The 27,084-nt window shown below is 49.7% G+C and overlaps 1 protein-coding gene across 5 annotated transcripts in view; it reads right to left on the reverse strand.

The window, feature by feature from the left end:
• Positions 1 to 27,084, reverse strand: part of MAPRE2 (microtubule associated protein RP/EB family member 2) — a 118,342-nt gene that overhangs the window by 9,139 nt on the left and 82,119 nt on the right. For all 5 annotated transcript variants that reach the window (XM_054724076.1, XM_028155701.2, XM_054724075.1 and 2 more), the window contains 2 exons: positions 21,901 to 22,046; positions 17,215 to 17,428 (listed from right to left, as the gene is read on the reverse strand). In XM_054724076.1, the coding sequence (XP_054580051.1) occupies positions 17,215 to 17,428; positions 21,901 to 22,046 (360 nt within the window). The remainder of the gene's footprint in view (positions 1 to 17,214; positions 17,429 to 21,900; positions 22,047 to 27,084) is intronic.

The following is a 27,084-nucleotide window of genomic DNA, read 5'->3' on the forward strand; positions in this document are numbered from 1 at the left end:
GCCCCCCCAGTCCCGCCCACGTCCATACAGGCCCCCGAGTCCGGCCCACGTTCATACAGGCCCCCGAGTCCCCCCCACGTTTATACAGGGCCCCCCAGTCCCACCCACGTCCATACAGGCCCCCCCAGTCCCGCCCATGTTCATATAGGCCCCCGAGTCCCGCCCACATCCATACAGGCCCCCCGAGTCCCGCCCACGTTCATACAGGGCCCCCCAGTCCCACCCACAGGTGCTGTGGGGTCTGGATCACCACACGGTCAGGCTCGGCCTTAAAGTGCTGCCTGTGCTTCCTGCAGCCTGTGGACGCCGGGCTCAGAGCCCAGGCCTGCCCCCGGCACACGGGGTCCCCCTGTATCAGACCCGGCACACGGGGTCCCCCTGTATCAGACCCGGCACACGGGGCTCCCCCTGTATCAGACCCGGCACACGGGGCTCCCCCTGTATCAGACCCGGCACACGGGGGTCCCCCTGTATCAGACCCGGCACACGGGGCTCCCCCTGTATCAGACCCGGCACACGGGGTCCCCCTGTATCAGACCCGGCACACGGGGTCCCCCTGTATCAGACCCGGCACACGGGGGTCCCCCTGTATCAGACCCGGCACACGGGGTCCCCCTGTATCAGACCCGGCACACGGGGGTCCCCTGTATCAGACCCGGCACACGGGGGTCCCCTGTATCAGACCCGGCACACGGGGTCCCCTGTATCAGACCCGGCACACGGGGGTCCCCCTGTATCAGACCCGGCACACGGGGGGGTCCCCCTGTATCAGACCCGGCACACGGGGGTCCCCCTGTATCAGACCCGGCACACGGGGGTCCGTCCCCCTGTATCAGACCCGGCACACGGGGGTCCCCCTGTATCAGACCCGGCACACGGGGGTCCCCTGTATCAGACCCGGCACACGGGGGCCCCCTGTATCAGACCCGGCACACGGGGGTCCCCCTGTATCAGACCTGGCACACGGGGGTCCCCCTGTATCAGACCCGGCGGCCCTGCTGTGGGTGAGCGGGCCAGGGCGGTGGAGGGGTTCGCGTCTCCTGCTCACCCCAGACAGGCCCGACTGGGGTTGCAGTGCAGGCCGAAGAAAGAAAGGAATGGAAAACAAATTTGGGAACTTGAATAATAGATCCATTAAATAATGAGGATTTGAAATTTAAAATGAGAGGGATTTTGAAATTCTGATGAAGTTGGAAAGAAATAGATTGCAGAGAGAAATAAACACCTGATGAGTGAGGATATGAGAGATTCACGTTAGTTAGCTGCACATTTATACCTTCGAATGAATAAATGCAAAGAAATGAAAGAACAGAAAAAACACAAGGTAGGTTTTAGTACCTTCAGAAGTTTACAGTTTTAAAAAAACACGCAGTTAAGGGTTAAACTAAAGAACTCATTTTCAAAGGAATGTCAAGTAAGCTCTTCCCACCACAAGCTGCGCCTGAGGGAGTAACTCCCGCGGCGGCCCGGAGAGGCTGCCGGGAGCCACTAGCCTCACGTCTACGGAAGGAACGAGACCCCTCTCCTCACGATGTTCAGTGGCGTGCTGTTCGTTTTTAGAATAGATGGTGGTAGAAGGTACTAGAAGCCACCACCTCAGGTGACAGCGAGGGCCTGTGTGTTTGTTTCTCGGCTTTAGAAACCTGACAGGTTCCTTCAGACAACCCCTCTCAGTGCACCAGCTTCCGGGGAGCCGCATTTCTCCCCCTCGAACCCGGCCCTGTGCCAAGGCCACTATCCGACGGCCGCCGCCAATGCTGGGCAGGGGGCCCTGACGCCGTCCTGAGGGGAGCTGCCGTCTGCGTTCCCGTGTCCTGAGGGGACCCCATCACGTCCTCGACGGCGCCCAGCCCTGTGGCAGACACTGGGGTCCCCGCGGCTGCCTTCTTGCTTCCTAGACACCCGATGCCTCGGTGACCTCGCCCTGGGCACCCCCTCCGCCCCCTCCCCAGTGCCTCCTCTCTCGGACAGCGGCCCCGGTGGCTGTCGGGCAGACACCGACCTCGTTCCTGGAGCCACCAGACATTTCCGCTTCCTCCCAGCGGCGCCTGCTGCTGCCCAGAGTCCTTCCCCCCGGCCTCCCCCCCGAGTTCTCCCTTTCAAGCACGAAGGGGTTTCAGGAGCAGAAAACAGACGCAGACTCTGTCCACGGCCCTGTCATCCTCTGGCTTGACCCCAGGGACCTGCCGTGATTCCTAACGCCGGCCGCTGAGCGTGGGTCTGAATGAGTGCCCTTAGGATTTGGGGCGTAAATATGAGTCCACGACACGTTAACTGCAGTGACACAGTGGCCGGCGCATCGCGGCGTCTGTCAGTAATGAGAGGCTGGCGTGACGTCTGTGGAAGAGGCCACAGCGCTGTGGGCGCCCCAGGCCCTGGGAACTCGGGGTGACGAAGCAAATAAAAGGACTGCGCCTGGCTTACCCTTCATGGTCGGGGCTCTGATGGAATCCAGGAATTCTTCTCACATAATCTACCGTGTTCTGTCTGCCAACGTCATAAACAGAAAGCTAAAAATACGGCATTAATGCTGCTGACAAGCAGCGCAGGGACATCGGACATGTGCGCACACACACGGACATGCACACCCCCCGCCCCTGGGCCTTCACTCAACTCAGAACCGCAGAGGCAGAAACGGGGGGTGGAGGGGGGAGGGTCAAAGGCACACACTCCCAGTTAGGAAACACGTCCTGGGGTGTCCGGGCAGCACGGTGACCAGCGTTCATGCATCTTGTATGCGTGAGAGTTGCTAGGAGAGCAGATCTTAAAGCTCTCCTCACAGGAGACAGCTGTATGCGTGGAGTGGTCAGCTCGCCGTCTACACAAACACCAAATCCTGGGGAAGAACACCTCCGTCCGTCCTATCTCCCCAGAACCGGAGGCTGGCAGAGAGCACACCACGCTCACTGTGGGCAGCTCTGTCCTGGCCGCCTTGTCCCCTGTACCCGGGCAAATAGATTTTCTGTCTCTTTGAGAAGAAGGGGGTGAACGGGGGGGGGGGGGGAGGGAGATCGATAGAGACATTGATCTGTTGTCCCACTCACTTATGCAGCCCCTGGTTGCTTCCTGTATGTGCCCTGACTAGAGACCGCACCCACAATCCTGGCGTCTCAGCACGATGCTCTAACTACCCGAGTACCCGGCCAGGCTAGGTGTTACTTCTTAAACGGGACAATGAGCCTCGTTAACGTGTAAGTACATACAGCCGGCGCCAGGGGAGCAATGGGGCTGCACAGCTGAGGGTCCGCAGTGCCGACGGCGCCCCCCAGCTCTGACCTCGGTGCACTCAGGATCTGACCCTTCCCACCGGGAGTGGCTCCACTCCTGCACGCTGTGACTGTCCCCTGTGAGGGCAGAGAGCCGCCCGGGGCGGCCAGTGCCCACGGGCCCTGACCGGGGTCACTCAGAGGCTGGTTCTGTCATTCCGAGACCAGCTCACAGCCCTCGGGGCTGTGTCCCCTCGTGGACCCAGGGGCACAGTCCGCCTCCTCCTTTCCGCTCCTTCAGCGTCAGCTCCTAAAAGTGGGCAGGATTCCCTTCCGAGCGGCTGGGGGCACTTCCGACAGCGAGCCTGAGCCCAGTGCCCGTGGGAGTGAGGGCCCGGGGGGAGCGGGCACCCTTCACCTTGCCCCTCGGGGGCAGCGGCCGAGCAGGGCCCTGCAGCCCGTGCCTGCACCGGAGTCCTGGCTCTGCCGCCCGCCGGCCGGGGACTTGCTGCCCCGGGTCTGTGTTAAGAGGAAGAGCGGTGACCCGCCCGGAGCTGGGAAGAGGACGCGCTCATAGCCGGGAAGCTGGCACACAGAGCTTGGCACAGTAAGCACTCAGTAAGGGCTAGCTTACACGACTGTTCCTCGGCCAGAGACCGGACTCCGCCAATGATGAAAAGGCACACAGGTCCCATTCCGAGACACCAGCAAAATAAAAACCAAGCTGCTGAAATCACAAGGAAGCAAAACTCATTTTCTTTAAAGAAAGCCTTTAGCCGGGCCGGCGAGGCTGTGGTTGAGCACTGGCCTATGAACCGGGAGTCACTGATTCCCGGCCAGGGCACATGCCCGGGTTGTGGGCTAGATCCTCAATGGGGGGCATGTAGCAGGCAGCCAATCAGCGATTCTCTCTCCCTCTCCCTTCCTCTCTGAAATCAATAAAAATATATTTTAAAAAAATAAGTAAAGAAAGTCTTTAGAAAGATTCACAGACCAGTGGGCTCTGGGGCACAGGGACCCCGCCCCACGCACTCTGTCCTGCACACCAGGGGGCTGTAGCGCAGGTCCCTGTGCTTAAACCACCGACTCCTTCGTCCACGCAGCAGGGGGCACTGACCCTCGCACACCTGCACGCCCAGGCACTCGGTAAGACAGGAGGGAAACGCCGAAGGAGCCTTCCCTGTGGGACTCCCACTCTAACGGGGAACTCACTCACCAGCAGAACGGCGTCAACTAGCAAGTGGCCTGGTAACGAGAAGGGAAGTGCTGTGGAGGAGGGGAAAGGAGCAGGGGCAAGGAGAGCAGGGCGGGGGAGGGGGGGAGGTGTAGGGGAAGGGGGGGGAGTGGAGGGCAATTTAAATAGGAACTTCAGGGGAGGCCCGAGTGCCCACCAGGGGTCTCTAGTCTCAGCTCTCCACTGAGCCCACGGGACTTCCAGGGGCCCCGCAGCCTGAGCCCACTCCGAGGGCCAGGGGTCCGGGCACCGGTCCTCCAGGTGGGAGCCCAGCCCCGACGCCAGGAGGCCAGAGCCACCCCAGGCGCGCGGGGGCACCTTCCTCAGAGAAGCCAACATCTCCCCACGGGCCGGGCCGGGCCAGGGCAGGAGTCCCTCCCTCCTCCAGGCCTCTGAGTGAGAGCTGAGCAAGGACCCGAGGGGAGAGAGGTTGGCCTGGGCAGCCGGAGGCAGAGGTCTGAGAGGCGCAGGAGGTCACGGAGGACAGCAGGGCAGTGAGCGCGCCACACAGGTGTGTTTTGGGGGAAGCAGAGCCAGAAAACCCTAACGCAGACCCCAGGAGCAGGCACCCCATGTCCAGCCGCTGTGCACAACCTGCATTTGTAACCTCGGTGCTCAGTGCAACAGCTACTGCCTCCCAGGAGAGGGGGAGGAAAAGCCGCAGTGAGCACACTGTGCGTCCACTGCTCGAGGGCATCACACAGAACGACTAGCTCTGCCGAAAGCACGCAGTGAGCACCGGAGTCAGGGCCTCGGGAGGGCGTGGCTGCCGCTGCAGCACGGGCCTGCGAGCCTGGGGCTCCCCTGCCTGCCCCAGCTGACCCCGCCCCCTTCCCCCCCCCCCCCCCCCCCCCAACACGGCCAGCCAGTGTGAGCCTTCGGGGCCGGTTCCTCCTGCCCTGGTTACTGTCCCTGCTGGAGACGATGAGCTTATTTTTAGCCATCATGTGATTCTCCAGTATTTTCCAGCTCTGCTTGAGTCACTCTGGTTTCAGACTATTTTTCATGGGGGAGTTGGGGGGGGGTGTTAGAGGGGTAAAAAGGCAGGAAAGCACTCCTCGTTTTGAAATGGCTCAATGCTAAAAATTCTAACTTTTAACCGTTACTTGATCCTGCGTGTATTCCTCTTGGTAAACTGATTGCACACCTCTCACGTCTTGGTAGAAAAGTAAGTGTGCTTTAGAACACGTCAGGTGCCAACCAACCACCACCTTAGTTCAAAAGTCTGGTTTATAAGTTGTTCTCAGAGCAACATCTTTCTAGGAATGGCGAGGACCCTCCCCCCAGGAAACAACACGCTGCGGAATCCCGACGGGAAGCGGGGCACACCCTGGCCTGCTCGCACACGGAGCCAGCCACCTGAGAGACACACTCAGGAGTGACCGCGACACTGGCGTCCTGACATCGCTGTCCTCCTGGCGTACAACAGTCCTCTAGGCAAAAAGCTTACACACCCAGATGGCCATTTTGGGGGAACAGAAGTCTTCAATTACTTTACGATGTTCACATAGTAAGTCTATTGTCCCCCATTAACACTATCTTACCCAGACTCCCTTGCAAAGAGAGATGTCGTCGGAGGCCACAGAGCAGGTTGGAGCTCAGGCAACTGAGAGCCCGAACCACCTGCCCGGAGTCACGGCCTCTCCTCCCCTCCAGGTGGCTCCTGCTCCGGGGTTCTCTGCTTCCACCAGCCATGAAGCCCCTGCCTGTTACGCATCCTTGGCTTCCCTCTCCTTTGCTCTCACGCCCAGTCGCCATCGGTTTTGTTGACAGCACCTCTTTAATGTCCCCACAGCCCACATCTCTAGTTAGGCCGCCCTCCTCTCCTACATGGTTTGCTGCAACAGCTTCTTAGCTGGTCTTCTGGATTAGCGAAGTTCTCTACACCACAGAGCAAAACTGTGCTTAGAACCTTCCAATGACTCCCCACAGTCCCCATGATGAAGTGTAAACCTCTATGACGGACAGAGCCTCTGGTGACCCCGCCCCCGCCACACACATAATGGTCTCTACCTCCTGCTGCTCCCACCATTTTGTGGTCCCCTCTCCTAGAGTGTGAGTGGGACCTGTAACTTGCTTTTAATCAACAGAATATGGCAAAGATGTTGGGACGTTGCACCTACGGTTATGGAACTATACATATCGCTGCTTTCCTGGCATACACACTGGAGAGACTCTCCCTGCTGTCCTGGGAGAAGCAAGCTGCCGTGTAGTAAGTACCAAAGCCGGAAAAACGCACAGGACGAGGTGGCCTCTAGAACCGAGATCAGCTGCCTGTAAGAAACAGAAGCCTCGATCCTTCAGCCTCAGAAAACTGCCAACAACTTAAAGGAGCTTCCCCAGTTGAGCCTCTGATTAGACCACAGCCCCAGCAGATACCTGAAGTGCAGCCTAGTGAGACCCAAAAGCAGAGAACATAGCTAAGCTGTGCCAGGGCTTTAGAAGCTGTAGACAATACATGTGTGTTGTTTTAAGTTGATGGATATGTAGTAATTGTTTTTGCAGCAACAGACTATGAACATGACCTCTCAACCCATTATACAAGGGCCCTGCTCACCTCTGCAGCCTCACATCTCAGAGTTCATACAAAGTGCACTTCACCGAATACAGCACATTCTCTCTCAACTTCAACATGCTGCTCCTTCTGCTTGCAGTGGTCCTTCCATCCCCTTCCCCTGGCTGACTTCTACTCATTCATTAAGTCTTGGTCATACCTCATTTCCCCCCAAAACCCTTTCTGGAATACACACAAGACCAGCTCACGTGGTCTTCCTACACAGCCCAACAGCACTCACCTCAGTTGACTGTTATTATCTATTTACTGCCAGGTTTCCTCACTAGGCTGCAACTTCCCTGAATCACTGTTTCTCCAAAATCTCTTACTGTGCCTTAACAACCATTTGCTGAAAGACTAAACGAATGAGAATTCAAGTAAAGCTTTAGCCAAAAAAAGCAAGGAATCCAATAAATAGGAACTGTTGTTGAAGAAGTGTTTTCTGGACTCCGGGCAGCACACCAGCTGTTTTCTAAGCTACAGCGCAAGGGGCTCCTCAGGTGGTGGCGATGGTTGGAAAGAACTTCAGACACACGCGTGTCGGCGTAAGTACTGCGTCTTCTTGATCTAAACCGTCACTGCAGCGATTCCACTGAAATCAATCCAACAAGTACTGAATAGGAACTGAATATCAAGCAATTGGGAAGCAATGACTGAACAAGACAGAACTGGTTGATAGCTTCAAGTCACCTAATTCAAAGGGAGTCTAGAAAATTCTTCAAGTCAAAACTGGTTTCTATTCCCACCCAACATACCAAGTGACAAAGAGAGGCACCAGTAATAAGCAAGACAGGTTCCCCGGTGATCTCATATTCTGTTCATGGAAACGATAAATGCTAAGCACTGCCTTCTGAGGCCTGACAAGTTTTAGCGTGAGGCCGAGAGGCCAAACATCAAGTTATTACACCTCTGGAGAGAGAAGGGAAGAGCCATTAGAGTAATACGTGGGTTTCAGTGGCAGAGCCAATTAATATTTCAACACACAAAGGGAGCAGCTGGAGGAGAAAGCCCCAGTGCTGTTATGAAAGGACCCGATGCTGTGAAGAGGGCCCAGAGGGCTCGCTCTCAGGGGCAGGCGGGACAGCAATGCAGCCCCTGGCCCCTTCGGCCAAGTCCCGTGTGCGGGCAGAGAGCCCGGCACGCTTCAGTACACGCCAGTCTGTCTGAGGGGCTTGCTCTCGACTTTGCAATCACCCAGACCATCCGCTCAGAGAACTCTTTTAATGGGAGGATTAAGAACTCGGAGATTAGTCCTACTCACCGAGGGCTCAGGAGTCAGGGCTTTGTGCACACTGTGCTCTGGAGCTGCGCGGAGGCCTGGTACAGGTGGCGTCACCGACCCTGCATTTATAAATGCTCATAAAACACAGTAGCCCTCACCCCAGAGTCTGTTACAAAGACGAATGGGAATGTTTCTGAACTTTTAAAAATGATGACTGGTTTTCAAAATAAATGCCACCCAAAGAGAACAGCCTTCCCAACACTGCACAGCCTTGTATGCCCGCCACACATGAGGCAATCGGAAGGTGGTTTGTGAAAATTCACTGAGCTTCAGGACAGCATGGGGAGGAGATAACAACAGAAAACCAGACCAAACCACGTGGTCAAGCTTCAAATCTAGGGTTGAATTAGCCGATCACCTGTCAAGGAGGCGTCTCAGAAAGCAGGGAGTGGGACAGAAATGAAAAATGCACGGCTCTTCCCAGGACGGAGCCTGGGCCCTCGTGCGGTGCCAGAGATCCCCATCTGAAGCTCCTGAATTCTTCAGGACGCTGCTCTCAGTGCTGGAATTCCAGACGCTCAGGTAGGCAGTCTCCTGGCAGGGCAGAGCAGCTCACGTCCTGTGCTGTGTCTGTCGCCATTACAGGCAGAGAAATGCAGTTCCAATTATTCTTTAAGGAGAGGAGTATCCCCATAGCTAGCAGTGTGTTTATCTTTCTTCCATGTGGTAGATATGTAACTGGAGGAACAAAGCCACCAAGCCCCCTATCCTTCCAGGGAGTAGGGGATGGCCCCGAAGAGGTTACCGAGGCCGTGATAAGAGTTTCTTGCCGTTTTCTCCAGGTCTGAGTGCAGCTAAGGGAGAGCCATCAGCTGGTGTGCAGCTCAGCAATGGGATGGCTTCTTGTGAACAAGCCGAGGGGATGCAATGCTGATAGAGGGCAGGGACTGAGTAAAAGGCAGAAACACTGTTCACAGAGGAGGGAGAGGTGCCAACCTCTATCTGGGAAGATGTCTTGCTAATGATGGGATTCGTAAGAAAAAGGGACCTCTTCCTTGTTTTGAGTCGATACTACATGACCTCCTAAAATTAACATTTGATCCTTGAAGAGTTAAGTAGTTATGTGTGTAGTACAGTATATGGTTAGGTGGCTGGGGACTGAGATAGTGGCATCAAGCAGGTACAAACTGGGAAGCTGTAAGAATAAACAGGCATGACTCATCTTGACAGGAAGACGATGGAGGGAGACGAAGGTGCCTGCGCCTACCCTACAAGGCTCTGATGCCATCATGGACTGTACCTAGCCCAGTGGTCGGCAAACCCATTAGTCAACAGAGCCAAATATCAACAGTACAACGACTGAAATTTCTCTTGACAGCCAAATTTTTTAAACTTAAACTTCTTCTAACGCCACTTCTTCAAAATAGACTCGCCCAGGCCGTGGTATTTTGTGGAAGAGCCATACTCAAGGGGCCAAAGAGCCGCATGTGGCTCGCGAGCCGCAGTTTGCCGACCACTGACCTCGTCTAAAGAAAAGACATGGAAACATGCATTTCTTGGAGTAAGCGATGGCTTTGGAGTGAGAACAATGTTTGTGTTGAAGGGGTGGGGATTCTCAAAAAGCAAATGAAGACTTGCGTCTTGATAATAAGGAAAAGGAAGTCCTGCATAAAGGCACAGGCTTGGGTGGAATTTAACTTTATGTACGGATTACTTGGACTCTGAGTTAAGTGCCTGTTAAATAAATAAACATCAAAACTCTTTGGAGCAATATAACAAAATCCAGAGTCTCCACAACATGACATCACAATGTCTAGGATGCAATCCAAAATTACTCAACATATAAAAAGCCAGGAAAATGTCACATATTCTCAAAGGAAAAGACAATCAACATATAACAACTGTGAGATAGTCAGAATGGTGGAATTAGCGGACAGGAACTTTAAAGCAGCTAACTTAATCATGCTCAGTGAAGTAAAGTATGCTCATAATAAATGAAAAGGTAGGCAATCTCAGCAGAGGCAAGAATGGAAAATTTACAACTGCAAAAATACAATCGTTGAAATTTTTAAAAAAGCTCAATACTGAAATGGAGATGAAGGAGGAAAAGAGGTAAACTTGAAGATACATGAATAGAAACCATCTAATCTAAAGAATAGAGACAACTGCCAATTTGTTCTTAATTCCTTCACATTTCTTACCCAGTCCCCCAACCCTCCTCCCTTCTGGCAACCATTAGTCTGTTCTCTGTAACTATGAGTCTGCTTCTATTTTGTTTATTTTGTTCTTTAGATTCCACATATAAGTGAAATCACATGGTATTTGTCTTTCTATGTCTGACTTATTTCACTTAGCATAAAAAATATCTAAGTCCATCCATGCTGTTGCAAATGGTAAGATTTCATTCTTTTTTATGGCTGAGTAATATTCCATTATATATGTATACCACAGCATTTTTATCTAATCGTCTGTTGATGGGCACTTGGGTTGCTTCCATATCTTGGCTATTGTAAATAACACTAGAATGAACTTAGGGGTGCATCTATCCTTTCAAGCTAGTATTTTTTTTTCAGGTATATACCTAAAAGTGGAATTGCTAGGTCATAGGGCAGTTCCATTTTTTTTGAGGGACCTCCATACTGTTTTCCACAGCGGCTACAACAAACTGCATTTCCACCAACAGTGTGAGAGGATTTCCTTTTCTATACATCCTCCCAACACTTACTGTTTGTCGATTTATTGATGATAGACATTTTGACAGGTATGAGGTGATATCTTATTGTGGTTTTAATTTGCATCTCTCTGATGATTAGTGATAATGAGCATCTTTTGCATATGCTTATTGGCCATCTGTATGCCCTCTTTGGATAAGTGTCTATTCAGGTCTTCAGTCCACTTTTTAATTAAATTATTTTCTTGGCATTGAGTTGTATGAGTTCTTTATGGTGTATGCAAAGTACAACATAGGGAATATAGTCAATAATGTATATATATAAAAGGCTAAATGACCGACTGTCCATCCGACTGTCCAATCGACTGACTGGCTGGTACATGTGACGCACACTGGCAATTTAAAAATAAACGCTGTCTCACGTATGCGTGATACATATAAAGCTCTCACTGGCACCAATTACATGCGTGTGTTTTGATCTGTCATTGTCAATTGTGAATTTTGTTGTTTTTTCTAAACATGTGATTCTTTGTCCCAAATGTGCGATTCTTTGTCCTAAAAATGAGCAGATTCATAAATTAAATGAGGAAATTTTGGATATACTTGATGGAGATTTTCACACCTAATTTGAGTGATGATTCCGTTGATTCAACGGATGATGCCGTAAAGGAAAATGTTCCCATCGAATTTCTTAATAGTATTACTCCTTCGGGAATGCCATGTCATAAATTAAAATTGAAAGTTGGTGCAATCATCATGCTACTGAGAAATCTTAATAGTAAATGGGGTCTTTGTAATGGTACTAGATTTATCATCACAAGATTGTGACCTAACATAATTGAAGCTGAAGTATTAACAGGATCTGCAGAAGGAGAGGTTGTTCTGATTCCAAGAATTGATTTGTCCCCCATCTGACACTGGCCTCCCATTTAAATTAATTTGAAGACAGTTTCCCGTGATGCCAGCACTTGCGATGACTATTAATAAATCACAAGGACAAACTCTAGACAGAGTAGGAATATTCCTACCTGAACCTGTTTTCGGACATGGTAACTTATACGTTGCTTTCTCTCGAGTTAGAAGAGCGTGTGTCGTTAAAGTTAAAGTTGTAAATACTTCATCACAAGGCTAATTAGTCAACACTCTGAAAGTGTTTTCACTCTTAATGTGGTATACAGGGAGATATTAGAATAAGTTTAACCAATTTTATCAATCATTGTTTTTATCAATGTTTTTATATCATGTTTTTGTATTTATATCATGTCTTTGTTGTTGTTATGTCATGTTGTTACTGTTTATTAATCAACTTATATATTACTAGTGGCCTGGTGCACGAAATTCATGCACAATAAAAGGGAATTAATTAGAGGAAATATTTTAATATTGCTATTTGCCCTTTCTCTATAATAGAAGTGTCAGAGATGAAAGGAAATAAGTAAAATGTATATGAAAATCTCCCTTCTGTCAGCATCTGGGGTGTGCTGCAGGACCCAGAGTCAAGTCCCGGCCCACCCACGTGCGCCTCGAAATTGTGTGAAACTCAGACACGGCCGGCCTCACCCCCATCAAGCCCCGCAGGGCAGGTGGCGCAGCCTCAGGTCCCCCAGCTGTGGTGCCAGGGCGGGGCCAGGGCCTCAGGTCCCCCGGCCCCAGTGCCGGGGTGGGGGGGCACGGCCTCAGGTCCCCGGCCCAGGCGTGATGACCATTTGCATATTAGCTCTTTATTATATAGGATTTTCATGTACATTTCACTAATTTTCTTTTATCTCTGACACTTCTATTATAGAGAAAGGGTGAATAGTGACATTAAAATATTTCTTCTAATTAATTTCCTTTCAATGTGCATGAATCCGTGCACCGGGCCACTAGTATTGTAATAACTATGTATGGTGCCAGGGAGTACTGAAAATATTGGGGAGAAAACGTAAAGTATATGTCTGTCTAACCCCTATGCTGTACCTGAAATTAATAAAAAACAATGCTGAATGTAAACTGTAATTGAAAACAAAAGTTTAAAAAGAGAGGGAGGGAGAGAGAGAGCGAATCCTGGTAAAGCACCTCAGGGACCTGTGGGATAATTTCAAAAGCTCTAACATACAGATAAAAGGAGTCCCAGAAGGGTAAGATAGAGAGTGTGGAGCTAAAAAAAATATTTGAAAAAATAATGCCTGTAAACCTATCAAATATGGTAAAAGACATAAACTTGCAGATTTAAGATGTTTAATAAACTCCAAAGCAAGATAAATTCAAAGAAAACCATGATTAGGCACATCACAGCCACACTAGCAGGAGCCAAAGATAGAAAAGCTTGACTTCAGAGCAAAACAACATGTTATATAAGGAGAAGAAGGATTAGAATGAGTATGCACTTCTTATCTCTGGAGGCCACAGACAATGAACAACAGCTTTACAATGCTTAAAGAAAGAGAAAGACTAGTCTGCATTCTTTGTCTGGGATAATATTCTTCAAGAATGAAGGTGAAATAAAGATATTTACAGAAAAAAAAAAACTTAAAGAATTTATTGCCACTGGACCTGTTCTATAAGAAATGCTAAAGAAATTCTCCAGTCTGACGAGAAATGAAATCAGCAGGGAACTCAGATGTTCAGGAATGAAGAACATTGGAAATAATAAAAATATAAAATAATAAATGATTCTTCTCTTAATTTTTAAAAAATATACATGACTGTATAAAGCACCACTGCTTAATATAAACCATGTTAAATATTTTAAAAAGTTCTAGTAGCAATATTAAAAATTTTTAAAATATGCAAAATATATACCAACTATAATTTCTATATGTAATCAACATAAAAATTATAAGTTGTTTTATTTTTTTCACACTAAGTGTTCTAAATCCAGCATGCATTTTATACATACAGCACATTTCAATGAAGAATAAGCACATTTAAAGTGGTCAAAAGCCACTGCATTGAACAGTGTTGATTTAAAATAAAGGTTTTAACATTTTCTTGAGGGGATTATAACGTATGTAGATGTAACATATATGCCAACTATAACAAAGGACGGGGAGGATGGTTGCCAGGGTTCCACATTTAAATGAAGCAGAATATTAATTTTAAGTACACTGTGAAAAAATAAGAATATATACATACTGTAATTCTTAGAAGAACCATTAAAACTTTTAATGCAAAGAGATATAGTGAAAAAGACAAAAGATGAATTAGGATGGAATGCTAAAAATATTTTAAAAATCCAGAAGACAACAGGAAGGGAGAAACAGAGAAAAACAGAAAGGACAAGCGAAAACAAATGATAACATGGCAGATCTAAACCCAACCAATTACATTTAGCTGTAATAGACTGGATACTCAAATGTCCAGAGATGACCAGAATTAATAAAAAATGCCAGACCCAATAAAATGCTGTTTACAAGAAAAATACTTTCAACATTAAAAACAAAATTAGCTTGTCAGGGAGAAAGATATACCATACGAACACTGAGCATAAGGAAGCTGGAGTGGCTGTTGAACCAGGTAAACTAAACTCGAAGACAAATGTATGACCAAAGGTAAAGAGGGGCACCAGAAAGCACGAAGGTCAATTCATCAGGATGACGTCATTGTCACAAACACGTATGCACCTAACAACACGGCCTTAAACCCAGGAAGCACACTGAGCATTACGGGAGAACAGGCGGCTCCACATTCAACAAACAGGAGTGAAAACAGAGGATCTGAGTAACACTACCTACTACCTGCTCTTTCTAACACTATCTACTACTGATGTTTCTAAAATACCAGGAAACCAACAACAGCAGAATACATATTTTCAAGAACAGGTGGTATGTTGACCACGAAAGACCATATTTTGGGTCGTCAAGTCAAGATCAAAACAAGCACAAAAACCACTATAAACTGCTACGTTTCATAGCCTTTTCTAAAAAAAACAAACAAAAACTTTTTGGGAAAGTGAAAGCAACTCTTCTTTCCCCGTAGCGGGTGACAGGCGATGCTCCTTCAATTACAGGTGCTCAGCTAGTGCCCAGACAATACTGAGCAAAGGAATAAACTTGATCACCTTGTTCAGGCTGTATGAACAGCAGCAGGGAACCCCCGGATCCTACATAGTAAAAGGCTAATATGCAAATCGACCGAATAGCGAAACGACCGGTTGCTATTACGTGCACTGACCACCAGGGGACAGACGCTCAATGCAGGAGCTGCCCCTGGTGGTCCGTGTGTGCCCACAGGGGGAGCGCCGCTCAGCCAGAAGCTGGGCTCACGGCTGGCGAGCACAGTGGCGGTGGCGGGAGCCTCTCCCGCTTCTGTGGCAGCACTAAGGATGTCCGACTGACGGCTTAGGCCCACTTGCCGTGGGCAGCGGGCCTAAGCCATCAGTCGAACATCCCCCAAGGGCTCCTGGACTGCGAGAGGGCACAGGCCGGGCTGAGGGACCCCCCCCCCCCCCCCCGCTCAGTGTATGAATTTCATGTACCGGGCCTCTAGTTAAAGATAATTGAGAATGAAAGTATTCAAGTATTCGATACAGTTTTTGAAAAAGTGGTATTTGTTTAAATATACATTTACAAATTTAATTCTGATTGTTCAAATACTTCATTCTATTATTATTCTTAGGTTGCTTCTTTTTTGAAACCATTTTTCTAGTATTTCTGTTAATCTGATTTTAAGTCTGGAACCCTGACATCCCTAAGGAAAAAGAGAAAACTTAGACACAACTTCCATAGCAACTCTAAATCCTTGGCACTGTATCTGTATATGGGAGTTTGATTTAAATACATTAATGCATGTGAATTTGCAATGTGTCTAAGCTGTGGTTGCCATAGGAACTGCACCCTCAAATTTCCTTTTAAGTGTAGTAAGTGCTCACACATAAAAACTGATCCCCCAACGGCTATCTCAAGTTGCAGATATGGCTCACGGCAATGCATTTACAAACATCACGGCTCATGACGGTATATGCATTGGCAGGTATCTATCACCATGAAAATGTGTATTTTAATACACGCTCCTTGTTAGTAGACCAAAAGCAATTCAAGATGCAATTCCTCCACACGCAGAGCGAATAAGACTTGCCAGGCAGCTGTCCACTCCTACTCGACAGCCTCTGCTTACGCCGACCTTGTACAGCCCAGGTGAGTCGCCCAGCCACACGCAGACACCACTGGGCTCCATGGCCTCTCTGAACCCCCAGAACATCCTGTGTCCCTACTGAGATGGCAGAAAAATCTAGCACGTGCTCACAACACAGAAGGCACCACGTGGGTGGCGTGCAACCATGTTAGACACAGGAGACAATCTCTGTCGTCGTCTGTACGACGGAAGAAACGTTTTCTTGCCACTGCGGACAGTCCCTTCTGAATTACCAGCACGCGGATCACCGATCGCGTCCCGCTAATCCAGTCCCTCTGCCCCAAGATGCTCGGGAGCCTCCGCTTACTGCTCCTACCGTGTCAGTGTCAGGACATGCGAGTTAATTTTAATCTAAGGAGATATCTGGGGAGAGAGACCCACTGCGACATGAATCAAGCATTCCCAAGCCAAGATGGAAAAGCAGTGAAGACCGCCGCAGCCCTGTGCTCGGCTGTACCCACCACTACGTTCCCACGAACGCAGATCACTACGGAACGACCACGCTGGAGGCGGAACAGGGATGGCCGCAGGTGCTCCCGCCCGCCCGGGCGTCCCTGTGCGACAACGGGGACAGATGTGCGTTTCCCGACAGCGGCCTCGCCCTCAGCAAACACCTCCCTGTGTCTCCCATTCGGGGTGGACACAACCCGACTTGTCTGGGAGGAAAACGGCCGTGAATGATGTCAGACCTGCTTCTTAGAGGAAGGACGTTTATAATGTATTTTAGAAAGATTTCTGTCCACAAAGGTTTAAAACGTTAAAGTTCTAGGGATTCACCCTCATGACTTCCCTTCTGGACAAAACGCGTCTTGCTGAGCATCGTCACGTAGAAGCTGGCCCTGTCCCTTGGAGATGGGGGAAGACTTCCCGCATTTCCTTGAAGGATCACAGGTGATTCAGACTTAAAAGCATAAATCAGCTCATATTCTGGTACGTACTGCCAGCAACTAAGCAGTAAAGCACCTCAGTCAAAGTCTAAACAGACTACTAGAAATTTCTCAAAAACACACCCGAGGAAAATGAAATCTACCCTGGGTGTTATTTTAACATCGGCTCCCGGGATGTAAAGCGAACAGCCCGCCCCGGTGACAGTTCGATGACGGGTGGGCGTCAGACTGCCACCGAGAGGCCTCGGCGAGGAGGGGAGCGAGGCCAGGCAGACAGGGGCACCGGGACGCGACGGCGGGAGAATGGACGGGGCGCAGCGCTTACCTGCGGTGGGGGAGTTGGCGTGGTGCGACTTTTTGGGCAGGTTGAAGATCTGTTCGCCAGGGTCGGGGGGAGGGATTGCGTCCTGGCCTTGCCGTGCTTCGACGGGGTCGTACTCCTTGCCGTCGTAGTTGGCGTCGTAGAACTTCTTGAACCACTGGATGAAGTCCAGGTTGTCCTGGAAACGCCCCTTCACGAGCTTCTCCACCGGGATCACCTGCAACAGGAGGCCACGCTGAGGCCCAGCCCGGGCTCGCCTGTGGTGGAGCCACTGCAGCGGCCCCTCCGCTGACTGTTCCCACGTGTCTGCCCCTCACCGCCACGGGCTCCCCCCAGCTTCTTAGCCAGCCCTCGTCGAGAATTCGTCATTTTCACCATATTGAAAAAAAAACTACCTATATTGTTGTAGTTGGGCCCAGCTGGCGTGGCTCAGTGGTTGAGTGTTGACCTATGAACCAGGAGGTCACAGTTCGATTCCCGGTCAGGGCGCATGCCCGGGTTGCAGGCTTGATCCCCAGTGAGGGGTGTGTAGGAGGCAGCCGATCAATGGTTCTCTCTCCCCCTCCCTTCCTCTCTGAAATCAATAAAAATACATTTAAAAAAATAATTGTAGTTGGCTTTCTTGGAATTTTTTAACATTTCTGAACAACCTGACAAAACAAGGAATACCCTCAGCCAACAGGGGCCGATGCTCTTTAGAGTGTGTTTATTGCCAGAGCATCTCCCCCAAATCACGGGCCTGGGATACTGTGTTGTTTCAAGACTGATGCATTTTCCTTACTTCTTTGTAGCACTTGGTCCAGTTGTGTCGGAATAAATGCTTAAGAGGATTACAGCTACTAGAGTGTGAACACACAAGACTCAAATCACTGTACGCACACACCAGCCTAACGGTCCCAGGGAGCCTGCACAGCGCTTGCTAAGACTGTAGAGCGAGAGGCACCAAGACAGCTAACCCCCCAGGGCAGGGCCCAGTGATTCTTGGGGTGCACGGGAGCGCAGCTAGCGTGCCGTGGGAGAGCAGAGGAAGGGATGGGGCTGGTTAGGGGAGTCACGGAAGGCAGCCTGGAGGAGGTGCGAGCATGAACCTCAACGTCTGAGACGAACCTCAGCTCTTCCTTTCCTATCGGCGGCCTACAGAGCCAGGCAGTTCCCTTCGGAGCTCGCAGGAGCCTGGGTGCTCGGTCGGGAAGTGTGTGGTGTGACCGCTTCGCTTCCACGCAGGGGCAGCTACGCCTACAGGGAGACGGGAGGTGCGTGCTTGTCCAAACCGCACCGTTACCAGAGTCCTACTTCCTCACCCGTGGGCTGGAACACCAGCTGAGCGTGAGCCCTGAGAGCGATAAAGCTGGGGGGGCAGGTCAGGTTGTGTGTGCGCATGTGTGTGAGTGTGAATTCAGACACACCCAGCGCTCCAAGGACGCAGCGCACTGCCCAGGCGGCCAGGAGGCCTGTGTCAACTACCTTCCAGCAGCACTCACCGCCTCCGGAGAGATGTGCCATGGGCATCCTGTGGGCCACGAGGGCCACTTTAGAAAAGGAGGGAGACCCAAAGGTCCGGACACATTGGCAGAGAAAAAGGAACCGCAGCATTTCAGGGCATCCGTTACACTCCGTCATTCGCAAAACACAGTTTCAGAGAAGATGTGTGCGTGGCTGAAACTGAACGCAAGTCGAGTACAGAACAAAACACAGAGAAGCCACGTGTCTCACGAAGGCTCCTCCGGTGATGGAGACTCTTCTCTCCCCAGACCTCAGGGCGCTGCCCCCACAGGCGCGTGGCCGACTCTTCACTGAGCCATTTACAGATTTCCATGTCTCCTGACTTACAGGTTGTGTGTGTGCTGCTATTGATTGTTTAAGGAAGTGCCTCCTTCGCGCAGAAGCCCTTTAATGAACACGCTGTGGATTCTGCTCTCTGCCGCACATGAACACTGATGAACAGATGTAGATGACGGTGCCCACTGGCCATTAAAGGAGCACTCCCTTCCGCTGGCTTAACTCGGCACTCCCTACACAGTGAAGGCTCGGGCAGGCGTGCACAGGGGCCGCGTCTCTCAAGGGCCTCTGGCGGAATCACAGCACAGGAAGCGGCGAGGCCAGGAAAGGCCATCGGGGCGTCTTCCTCCACGCAAGGGCCTCATCTTCAGTCCTCCTGACAAGGGCTCATCCGCTCTGTGTGCCTGTGCTTCTGGAGAGCGCGGAGCCCGGACTGGTTAGAGAGCACGCTCCAGCAGTGAACCCACAAAAGGGACTTTCTTTCAGACTAGAAGCAGCTGACGAAAAATGAGAGACGACGTGGGGGGTGCTGCTGCTAAGGAAGGAGAACCCGCACAGCCCTGTTCTGAAGGAGCTAACTGGACAGTCACCCCAGCAAAGGACATAAACACGAAGCTGAGAGCACTCAGAAGGCTGAGATGCTGAAGAGAATATGTTTTGAAATGAAAATTCTGAGAAAAGGAAAACTAAGATTTTAATAATAGTTTGGTAAGAATGTTTATATTTAGAAAGGTATTAAATGCATTAAATTGAAAATACCTTCGATTTGCCAAACCGTTCTCTTTTCCTTTATTTAACTTCCATTTCTTAATAACCCAGGACTTTAGTTTTTATTTCCAGAGCCTAATTACTGCTATTATCTATGCAAACAAAAGTTTTCCATTTCTGCCCTGCTGGATTATTTATTTTCTCTTATTCAAAATTAGTTTCTTTCCAAGCCTGTTCCCTCTAAGAGACAGATCCTAAGGGAATAATATGGGTTGCATATGTATGTGAATGGAGGAAACGTACAGACCGCATGGACTTTAGCAATCGTCCTTCAGTGGGGGGCGGGGGGATCCAGTCTGCCTCCATTTGTATCACTCTAGGACAAAATTAAAAAATCCAAAGGGGAAAAAAAGGGACAATTTATGGACACGGACGGAGAATCTGCATGTGTATACCATGATGGACATCTTCACGCGTTTCCTCACTTGAACTTCATATACCAGCTGTACCAGTTAATAATGCGGATTTTGTAATCAAAGAAAACACGATAATTTCAAGAGGAGCATCAAAAGTGCTTTATTCAGAGTAATGTCCATCGCTAGTTACACATTTCCCCATCTTTCAGGTAACTTGTGGATACCGTCTCAATAGAACTTTTCTTGTTTTGAGGCAAACCATTCAGAGACCCAATTTTCCACTTCTTCGTACGTTTTGAAGTGCTGCTCAGAAAGTGCGTGTGCCATCGATTGGAACAAGTGGTAATCTGAAGGAGCAAGGTCTGGTGAATATAGCGGGTGGGTTAATACTTCCCAGGCAAGATCTTTTAACGTGTCTTTAACTGGTTTTGAAGTGTGTGATGGTGCGTTATCATGAAGCAAAATTACTTTGCCGTGTCTTCTGGCACATTCTGGTCGTTTCACTATCAAAGTGTGGTTCAAATTGATTATTTGTTGTCGGTAGCTATCAGTATTAACGGTTTCACCTGGTTTTAGAAGCTCATACTACACCACACCTTCCTGATCCCACCAAACACAGAGCATTGTCTTCTTTCCAAAGCGATTTGGCCTTGTGGTTGATGTTGATGGTTGACCTGGATCAACCCATGGTTTTGTGCATTTGGGATTCTCAAAATAAATCCACTTTCATCGTCAGTCACAATTCGATGAAAAAAGACTTTCTTTTGTGCCGCTGAAGCAACATTTTACTGATAACTTTTCGGTTTTCCATTTGTCTTTCGTTCAGTTGCTGTGGCACCCATTTTCCTTCCTTTAAAATCTTTCCCATTGCTTGTAAATGATCGCAAATTGTTTGCTGAGCAACGTTTAATCTTTCTGCAAGTTGTTTTTGAGTTTGACACGCATCTTCATCCAATAATGCTTGTAACTGTTGGTCTTCAAACTTTTTCAGTTGACCTGGATGTCTTTGTCTTTCACATCGAAATCATTTTTAAAAGCGTTTAAACCATCTTGAGATGGAGCATGTTCACCATAAGCTTCCCGAAGTATACGATGACTTTCAGCAGCACTTTTCTTCAAAATAATGAGTTAAAACTTCCCGCAAATGCTCTTTATTTTTGGCACAAAATTCGACATTTTTAAGCGTAAAAATATCTATGATGTTAACACCTTCAGAAAATTTGACATGAAGTTTTGAAGCTTGCCGTCAATACAACAAAATAGCACACATATCAAATTGCACATATATCAACATATGTGTAACTCCATCTATTGAAAAAAATCCGCATTGTTAACCGGTACACCTAGTAACCACAGGGATCTGGGTTTCAGTCCTATTTTACAGATGGGTAAACTGAGATTCGGAGAAGTTAAGTATAATTTGCTCAGCCCATGCTGCTTCCATGGTAACCACTGGTTCTCCAAAGGAACAAAATACAGGAAGAACCCCAGTGGCACGTGGCAAACATAAACATCGGTTATTTGCCATGCTAAAGCGGAGAACAACGTTTAGCACTTGAATTTCTAGGAGGGCTTTCAGTCTAATGGCTACGTGTTTAGAAATCTCCTTAAATAAAAACCTCAACCCAATATGGGAAGCTAGGGTTGATGCTCTATGCTTTGTACAGACCCCAACCTACCGCTAAGAGAGCTAGATCTGTTCACTGATACCCATTGTCCATTTCCACACAAGATCCACGTGAAGGAAGGAAAGTGCACGGAGTGGAGGCACCCCGGAGTCTCCTACCTTATCAACGTTCATCCGCTTGAAGGACGCCTGCAGCAGCTTGAAGTTGTGGATGTACTCGTGCTCCAGCTTCGCCTGGAACTTCACCTTCTTCAGACTGATGCAGCCGGGGAAGAGCATGTCCATGAACTGGCAGTAGGCCGCCCCTGGGGAGACGAGGAGAGCGCGGGCGTGAGTCCCGCCATCCGGCCCCGGTGGGTGCCGCTGGGGACGCTGGGCAGGAGGGGCCGTCACCACCCGCAGCCTCCCGGCCGGGCCCGCGCGCCCCTCCTACCTCCCGAGGCCCTCCGGGTCCCGGGCCAGGGTGTGGGCGGGAAGGGACGGTGCCGGTGCCCACAGCGTCGCGGGGGTCACGGACAGTGAGCACAGCCTCAGACCCTCCTGTCCAGGACAGCGGGTCTAACAGCTCTGCCTGGCTCCCACCACAAACAACGGGGCCCTGCGTGTTCTTCCATCCGGCGCCACGTCATCAAAATACACACACGTAAGGTAAAGACAGCAGCAACTCTAACACGAGGCAACGACCGATGCGCTCAGGAAACGGGCCGCTCAGGAGACACACAGGCCCGGCAGTTCACGCCGCTGCACCGAGGGGCGCAGGGGAGACGCTAACCAAGCCCCCACACCCGGAGCAGGGGCGGGCCCGTTCCATCCAGCCCGGCCACGGGGCTCCCAGGGGACAAGGAGGAGGGCGACTCTGAAGCCCACAGAGGCCCAGCGTCACGCTGCTCTGATCGGGGAGTAAAAGTCACAAACACGCGCAGAGTCCCCGGAGGCAATGGTCATAGAAAAAAGGTTTACCCGGAAGTCTCTCATTTTCTAAAATGAACTTTAGATCATGACAATTTCAACTGGAAAATTCCTGCCAGGTTATGTTGACTGATTCAGATATTCTTTACGGTCAAGTCAGGGCGTCGAGAAAAAGAGATTCAAAGCCAGGATGGTCCTTTCTCTCTGACGAGGAGGAAAGCGCGAGGGGGCGTTGCTGCCCTCTCCTCTGCTTCCCCAGGCCTCGGGGGGTGCTCCTGGGAGGCCCCGGGATCGGCCTTTCTGGAACATGAAGGCTCCTTTCACCTTCGTATCAGGGTTTCTGTGCGAAGCCTTCATTTCTCAGGCGACTCACCTTTACCCGAAGAACCCACTGGGTGTCCCGTGTCAGACGGATGCTGAGCATCCTTTACCGGGACAGGAATCCAAGGGAAGAGGGAAGGGCCATCCCAGGGCTTAGGCTAAGGGCTGCTAGACAGGAAATGGCGGGGCAGCTCACTCCCGGGTAAGAGCATGCAGTGCTGAGGTACAGGCCCCAGTGAGTACGTCCTGCAGCCCTTACATCCAGGATGCTGCCCCGTAGATGCCGGTACCCTACACTACCTGGCCCATCTCTAGTCAGGCAGATGGGTTCTCTTTAAAACAAGACGAGACAGAGCAAGCCAAACAAAAACATCGGGGGAGGTACGAGAGACATCCTGACCGTGGGCCTGTGCACCATTCAGCTATTCGGTTCTCCCTCTTGAAGTGCCACCAGATGGGGTGAATTCCAACAGCCACCTTCACATTATTTTTAAAAAATGGAGGTGTCTAACTACACAGTCTCATCGCCTACTCTTTCAAGATTTTTCACTTTCGCAGAGTTTAGCATCAATCTTACCCATGCAGAGCCAGGTATCTTTGGATTCTTACAAAGAATCCACCAAATCACTTACTAAAAAGTGTAAAAATAGCTCTTGAGAAAAACAACAATAAACTTAACAGAGGGAGGCAGAGAAAACCACTGTTTATGTTCTGGGATGTACTTTTTTTTTTTTTTTAAATGTAACAGACCGTGATTCCCTTCCTGAGTCATATAATGGTCTTTACTGACCTTTTTAACGGCTTTCCGGTTTTCACATCGTGCTTAGCACCTTTCCCAAACCAAGATTACATAAATATTCACGTGCCTTTTCTCCAAATACTTTTATGGTCCCCGGCCTTACACTGGCATTCTGACCCACGTGGAGTTTGTTCCGGTCTCTGACCGATACAGGGCGGTTCCAGTCGTGCTGACCCACGTGTGATGGAAATCGGCATTTTGGGCTCCAGCGTTTGGGCATCTTCCTCCCCGAGTTGATGCTCCAGGGCCCCGCCTCCTACTCTAGGAGCAGAAGTGGGCAGATAGCCACCCCCCGCGGGAAACACGCAGGCCCGCGCCCAGGCTCTGCATCTGGGGGCTCGCTGGGTCTCGGGGTCAGAGGGAGCGGCAGGAACACGCGGGGACCCCGAGAACGCAGTCACGGTGGCAGCGGTGGGGTCCGGAGAAGTGAAACAGCGACGCGGCCTGTGGCCTCCTCACCACCTGTCCGGGGGCGCGAGGCCGGCTGTCCCGGCTCCTGAGCACCGTGTGGTTGCTGTCATTTTCTGAGTTTGGTTCCGCATTGATGCTGTCACCCAGTACCCTTCCTTTAAATCAGGGCTGGGAGCCTTTCTTCCTCCAGGGCCACGTAGGTATCTATAACGCGAGTCCAGGGCCACACAACATCATCCTCTGAAACATCAGCCCGTATCTTCGGTCCAGCATTCAGTGAGCTCACCCCTAATGCCCTGGCAGGGCCGGACCCAATGACGTCACGGGCCGTAGAAGGCCGGACGCCCCCCACCCTGCTTTAAAGGCATTTTCTGCTCAGGCTCGCCAGGATTATTTTCTTCCAGTTTCAACCCAAAAGGCCAACTGATAAGGGTAGCTAAGTGTTGAACACCATTATTTCACAAATGACCTATACTTTTCCCACTGAGGAAAAACAGTATCTTTACCATTTAGGTCTCTTTCTAGATTTAAAATGTACTACTATCTGTAGAATAATTTCCCCTTTCCTCCTAAAAATCTCTTGAATTTTATCATGCAGTTATCCTTTCCATTATATTTTTTAATTTGTCATTCATGGAATATAGAAAATAAATTTTTTTTAAAAAAATTAGTCATTTACTACTTAATAACAGAACTTTATTAAGATATAATGCACACATCATAAAGTTCAACCTTTAAAGTAGATCTCATGGTTTTTAATATAGTCACAGAATTGTGCATCCATCCGAAGATTTTAATTACCCCCAAAAGAAACGCCATACCTATTAGCAGCAATTCTCTCTTCTTTCCTCCCCCCAAGGCTCTCGAAACCACTAATCTGTTTTCTGTCTCTATGAATTCGCCTAATTTTGATATTTAATATAAATGAAATAATGAAATAGGTGGCCTTTGTGTCTGGTTTCTCTCACTTAGCAAAAATTTTTCAAGGTTCATCCATGTTGTGGTATATCCGAAGCTCATGCTCCTTTTTATGGTTGAGTAATACTCTATTGTTATTATTGAATATTATGACTATACACGTTTTACTGTCCATTCGTGCTGCTATGAAGATTTGTGGACAAGGTTTTGCACGGACTTAAGTTTTCAGTTCTCTTGGGACTCACGTGGGAGTGGAATGTGCTAACTCTATATTTAACATTCTGAAGAGCTGCCAATGTTATGATTTTATGTATTAATATACACTTCTAATAATTTCATTTTACACATGTGTATAATATATATATATATACATATAATAAGCATTTCACCTCTCCCCTGCCCTCCCTCTCCTCCTGCATATATTTACACACACATATACATAGAAATATAACTACTATCAAAATCTCAGAGCACTTTCCTTGAAATACGATGCAATCTTTGGAGAAGGCATCAAGTGATATCAGTTTCTGCCACAGCTACTCACATGGCCCATCTGAATTTTTCAAAGGCCAAGAAGCTATTACACAGAAATGCCTGTATCATTGAGGGACTTAGTCCCAACTTTCCCCAGTCTTACTTGGTGCTGATGAAGGGTCAGAAGAAACCTACGACCACCTTAATGTACGGATACATCTACATGATGAGATCCAGACGATGTGCAATAGCCAGTCTCTCAATCTGCCACCAGCAGGGAGGGGGCGGGAAGGACAGAGCGGGGCGGCTGCTCCTCGGATCTAAGCCTTCCTCATCTTGAATGAACCGTGACATGTCATCACGCTCTTCTAGGCCAACAGTATTCCCATCTGCAAAACGTCAGGCTTGCATAGATCTCTCAGCTCTAAAATTAGACGATTCTCTAATCCTCAACTTCCCTTGTAAGGGACACCGGACATTTCTGCTAATTTGGAGATAATGCTTCATCCTCATATGACTAAGGCTTTTGCCAGTGCTCCTGCTCCCAGCCACGACCATCTTCTGTCACAGTCGCCGTAAGAGACACGAGTACCCAGCTGCACACCCCCGCAGGGGCACCGCCTACGGACGCCCTCCCGGATTGCAGGTCAGGTGATGCTATCTCCCACGCATGCCCTTTGAGCTCTGGGTATGTATCTACTCAGCAACACAACCACATTTCTTTCTCTTCAGTAGGTGAATAATAAATAACTTTCATTTTAGAACTAGCTTTCATAGTAGAATTTAGTTGAATATTAAACAGCTTTCATATTAATCACAAAATCATGTCAGCTCTTTCCGCTCTCAGCCCTGTCTTTCCTTGAACGGATCACGGATCTTACTACAGAAAAGCATCAGTCATGTCGCCAAGGCCCACACCTCCGGCCACGGCCGTGCCCCCTCTGGGGAGCCCGGGCTTCCTCCCAAGGAGAGTGAGACTGCAAAACGGAGGCGGCCTCTTCCCCACCCTGGCCCCCTCTCTGCCTACACAGCACAGGCTCGGAGAGCGTTAAGGCCGCTGTGAAATGAGGCTTTGAAACATGAATGCTTTAAAGGAACTGAAAATCCCCAAGTTCAACTGCATTTCTCTAATCCAACAAAAACACGCTGGCGTTCGGAGGAGCTCCCTGCTGCGGCACAGGCGGCTCTCGGCCCGGGCACGAACGGCAGCCGATAGCCGGTTACCGGCCTCACTCCCTCCGGTCACGGTCACGGGCTCAGCAGGCCGCTGCACCTGCCCAGCACAGAGGCAGCAGCCAGACGGGGGCTCAGAAACCCCGTCTCCACTGAGCTCCCGCCTGCAAGCCCCAGGGCCCTCCATTGAGCTTCCTGCTGCTCCCACACGGCGTGGAGTGAAGGCAGAAACTTCTAATTCAGATTTTCAATAAGCCCCACGGACAGGAGGTTTGATTTCAAGCCGGTCCCATGCAGAGGGACGGAGTGACGACCAGCAGGAAGATGCCACGCCCGCG

This window comes from Eptesicus fuscus, chromosome 12 (assembly GCF_027574615.1).
Source record: "Eptesicus fuscus isolate TK198812 chromosome 12, DD_ASM_mEF_20220401, whole genome shotgun sequence".
NCBI lineage: Eukaryota > Metazoa > Chordata > Mammalia > Chiroptera > Vespertilionidae > Eptesicus > Eptesicus fuscus.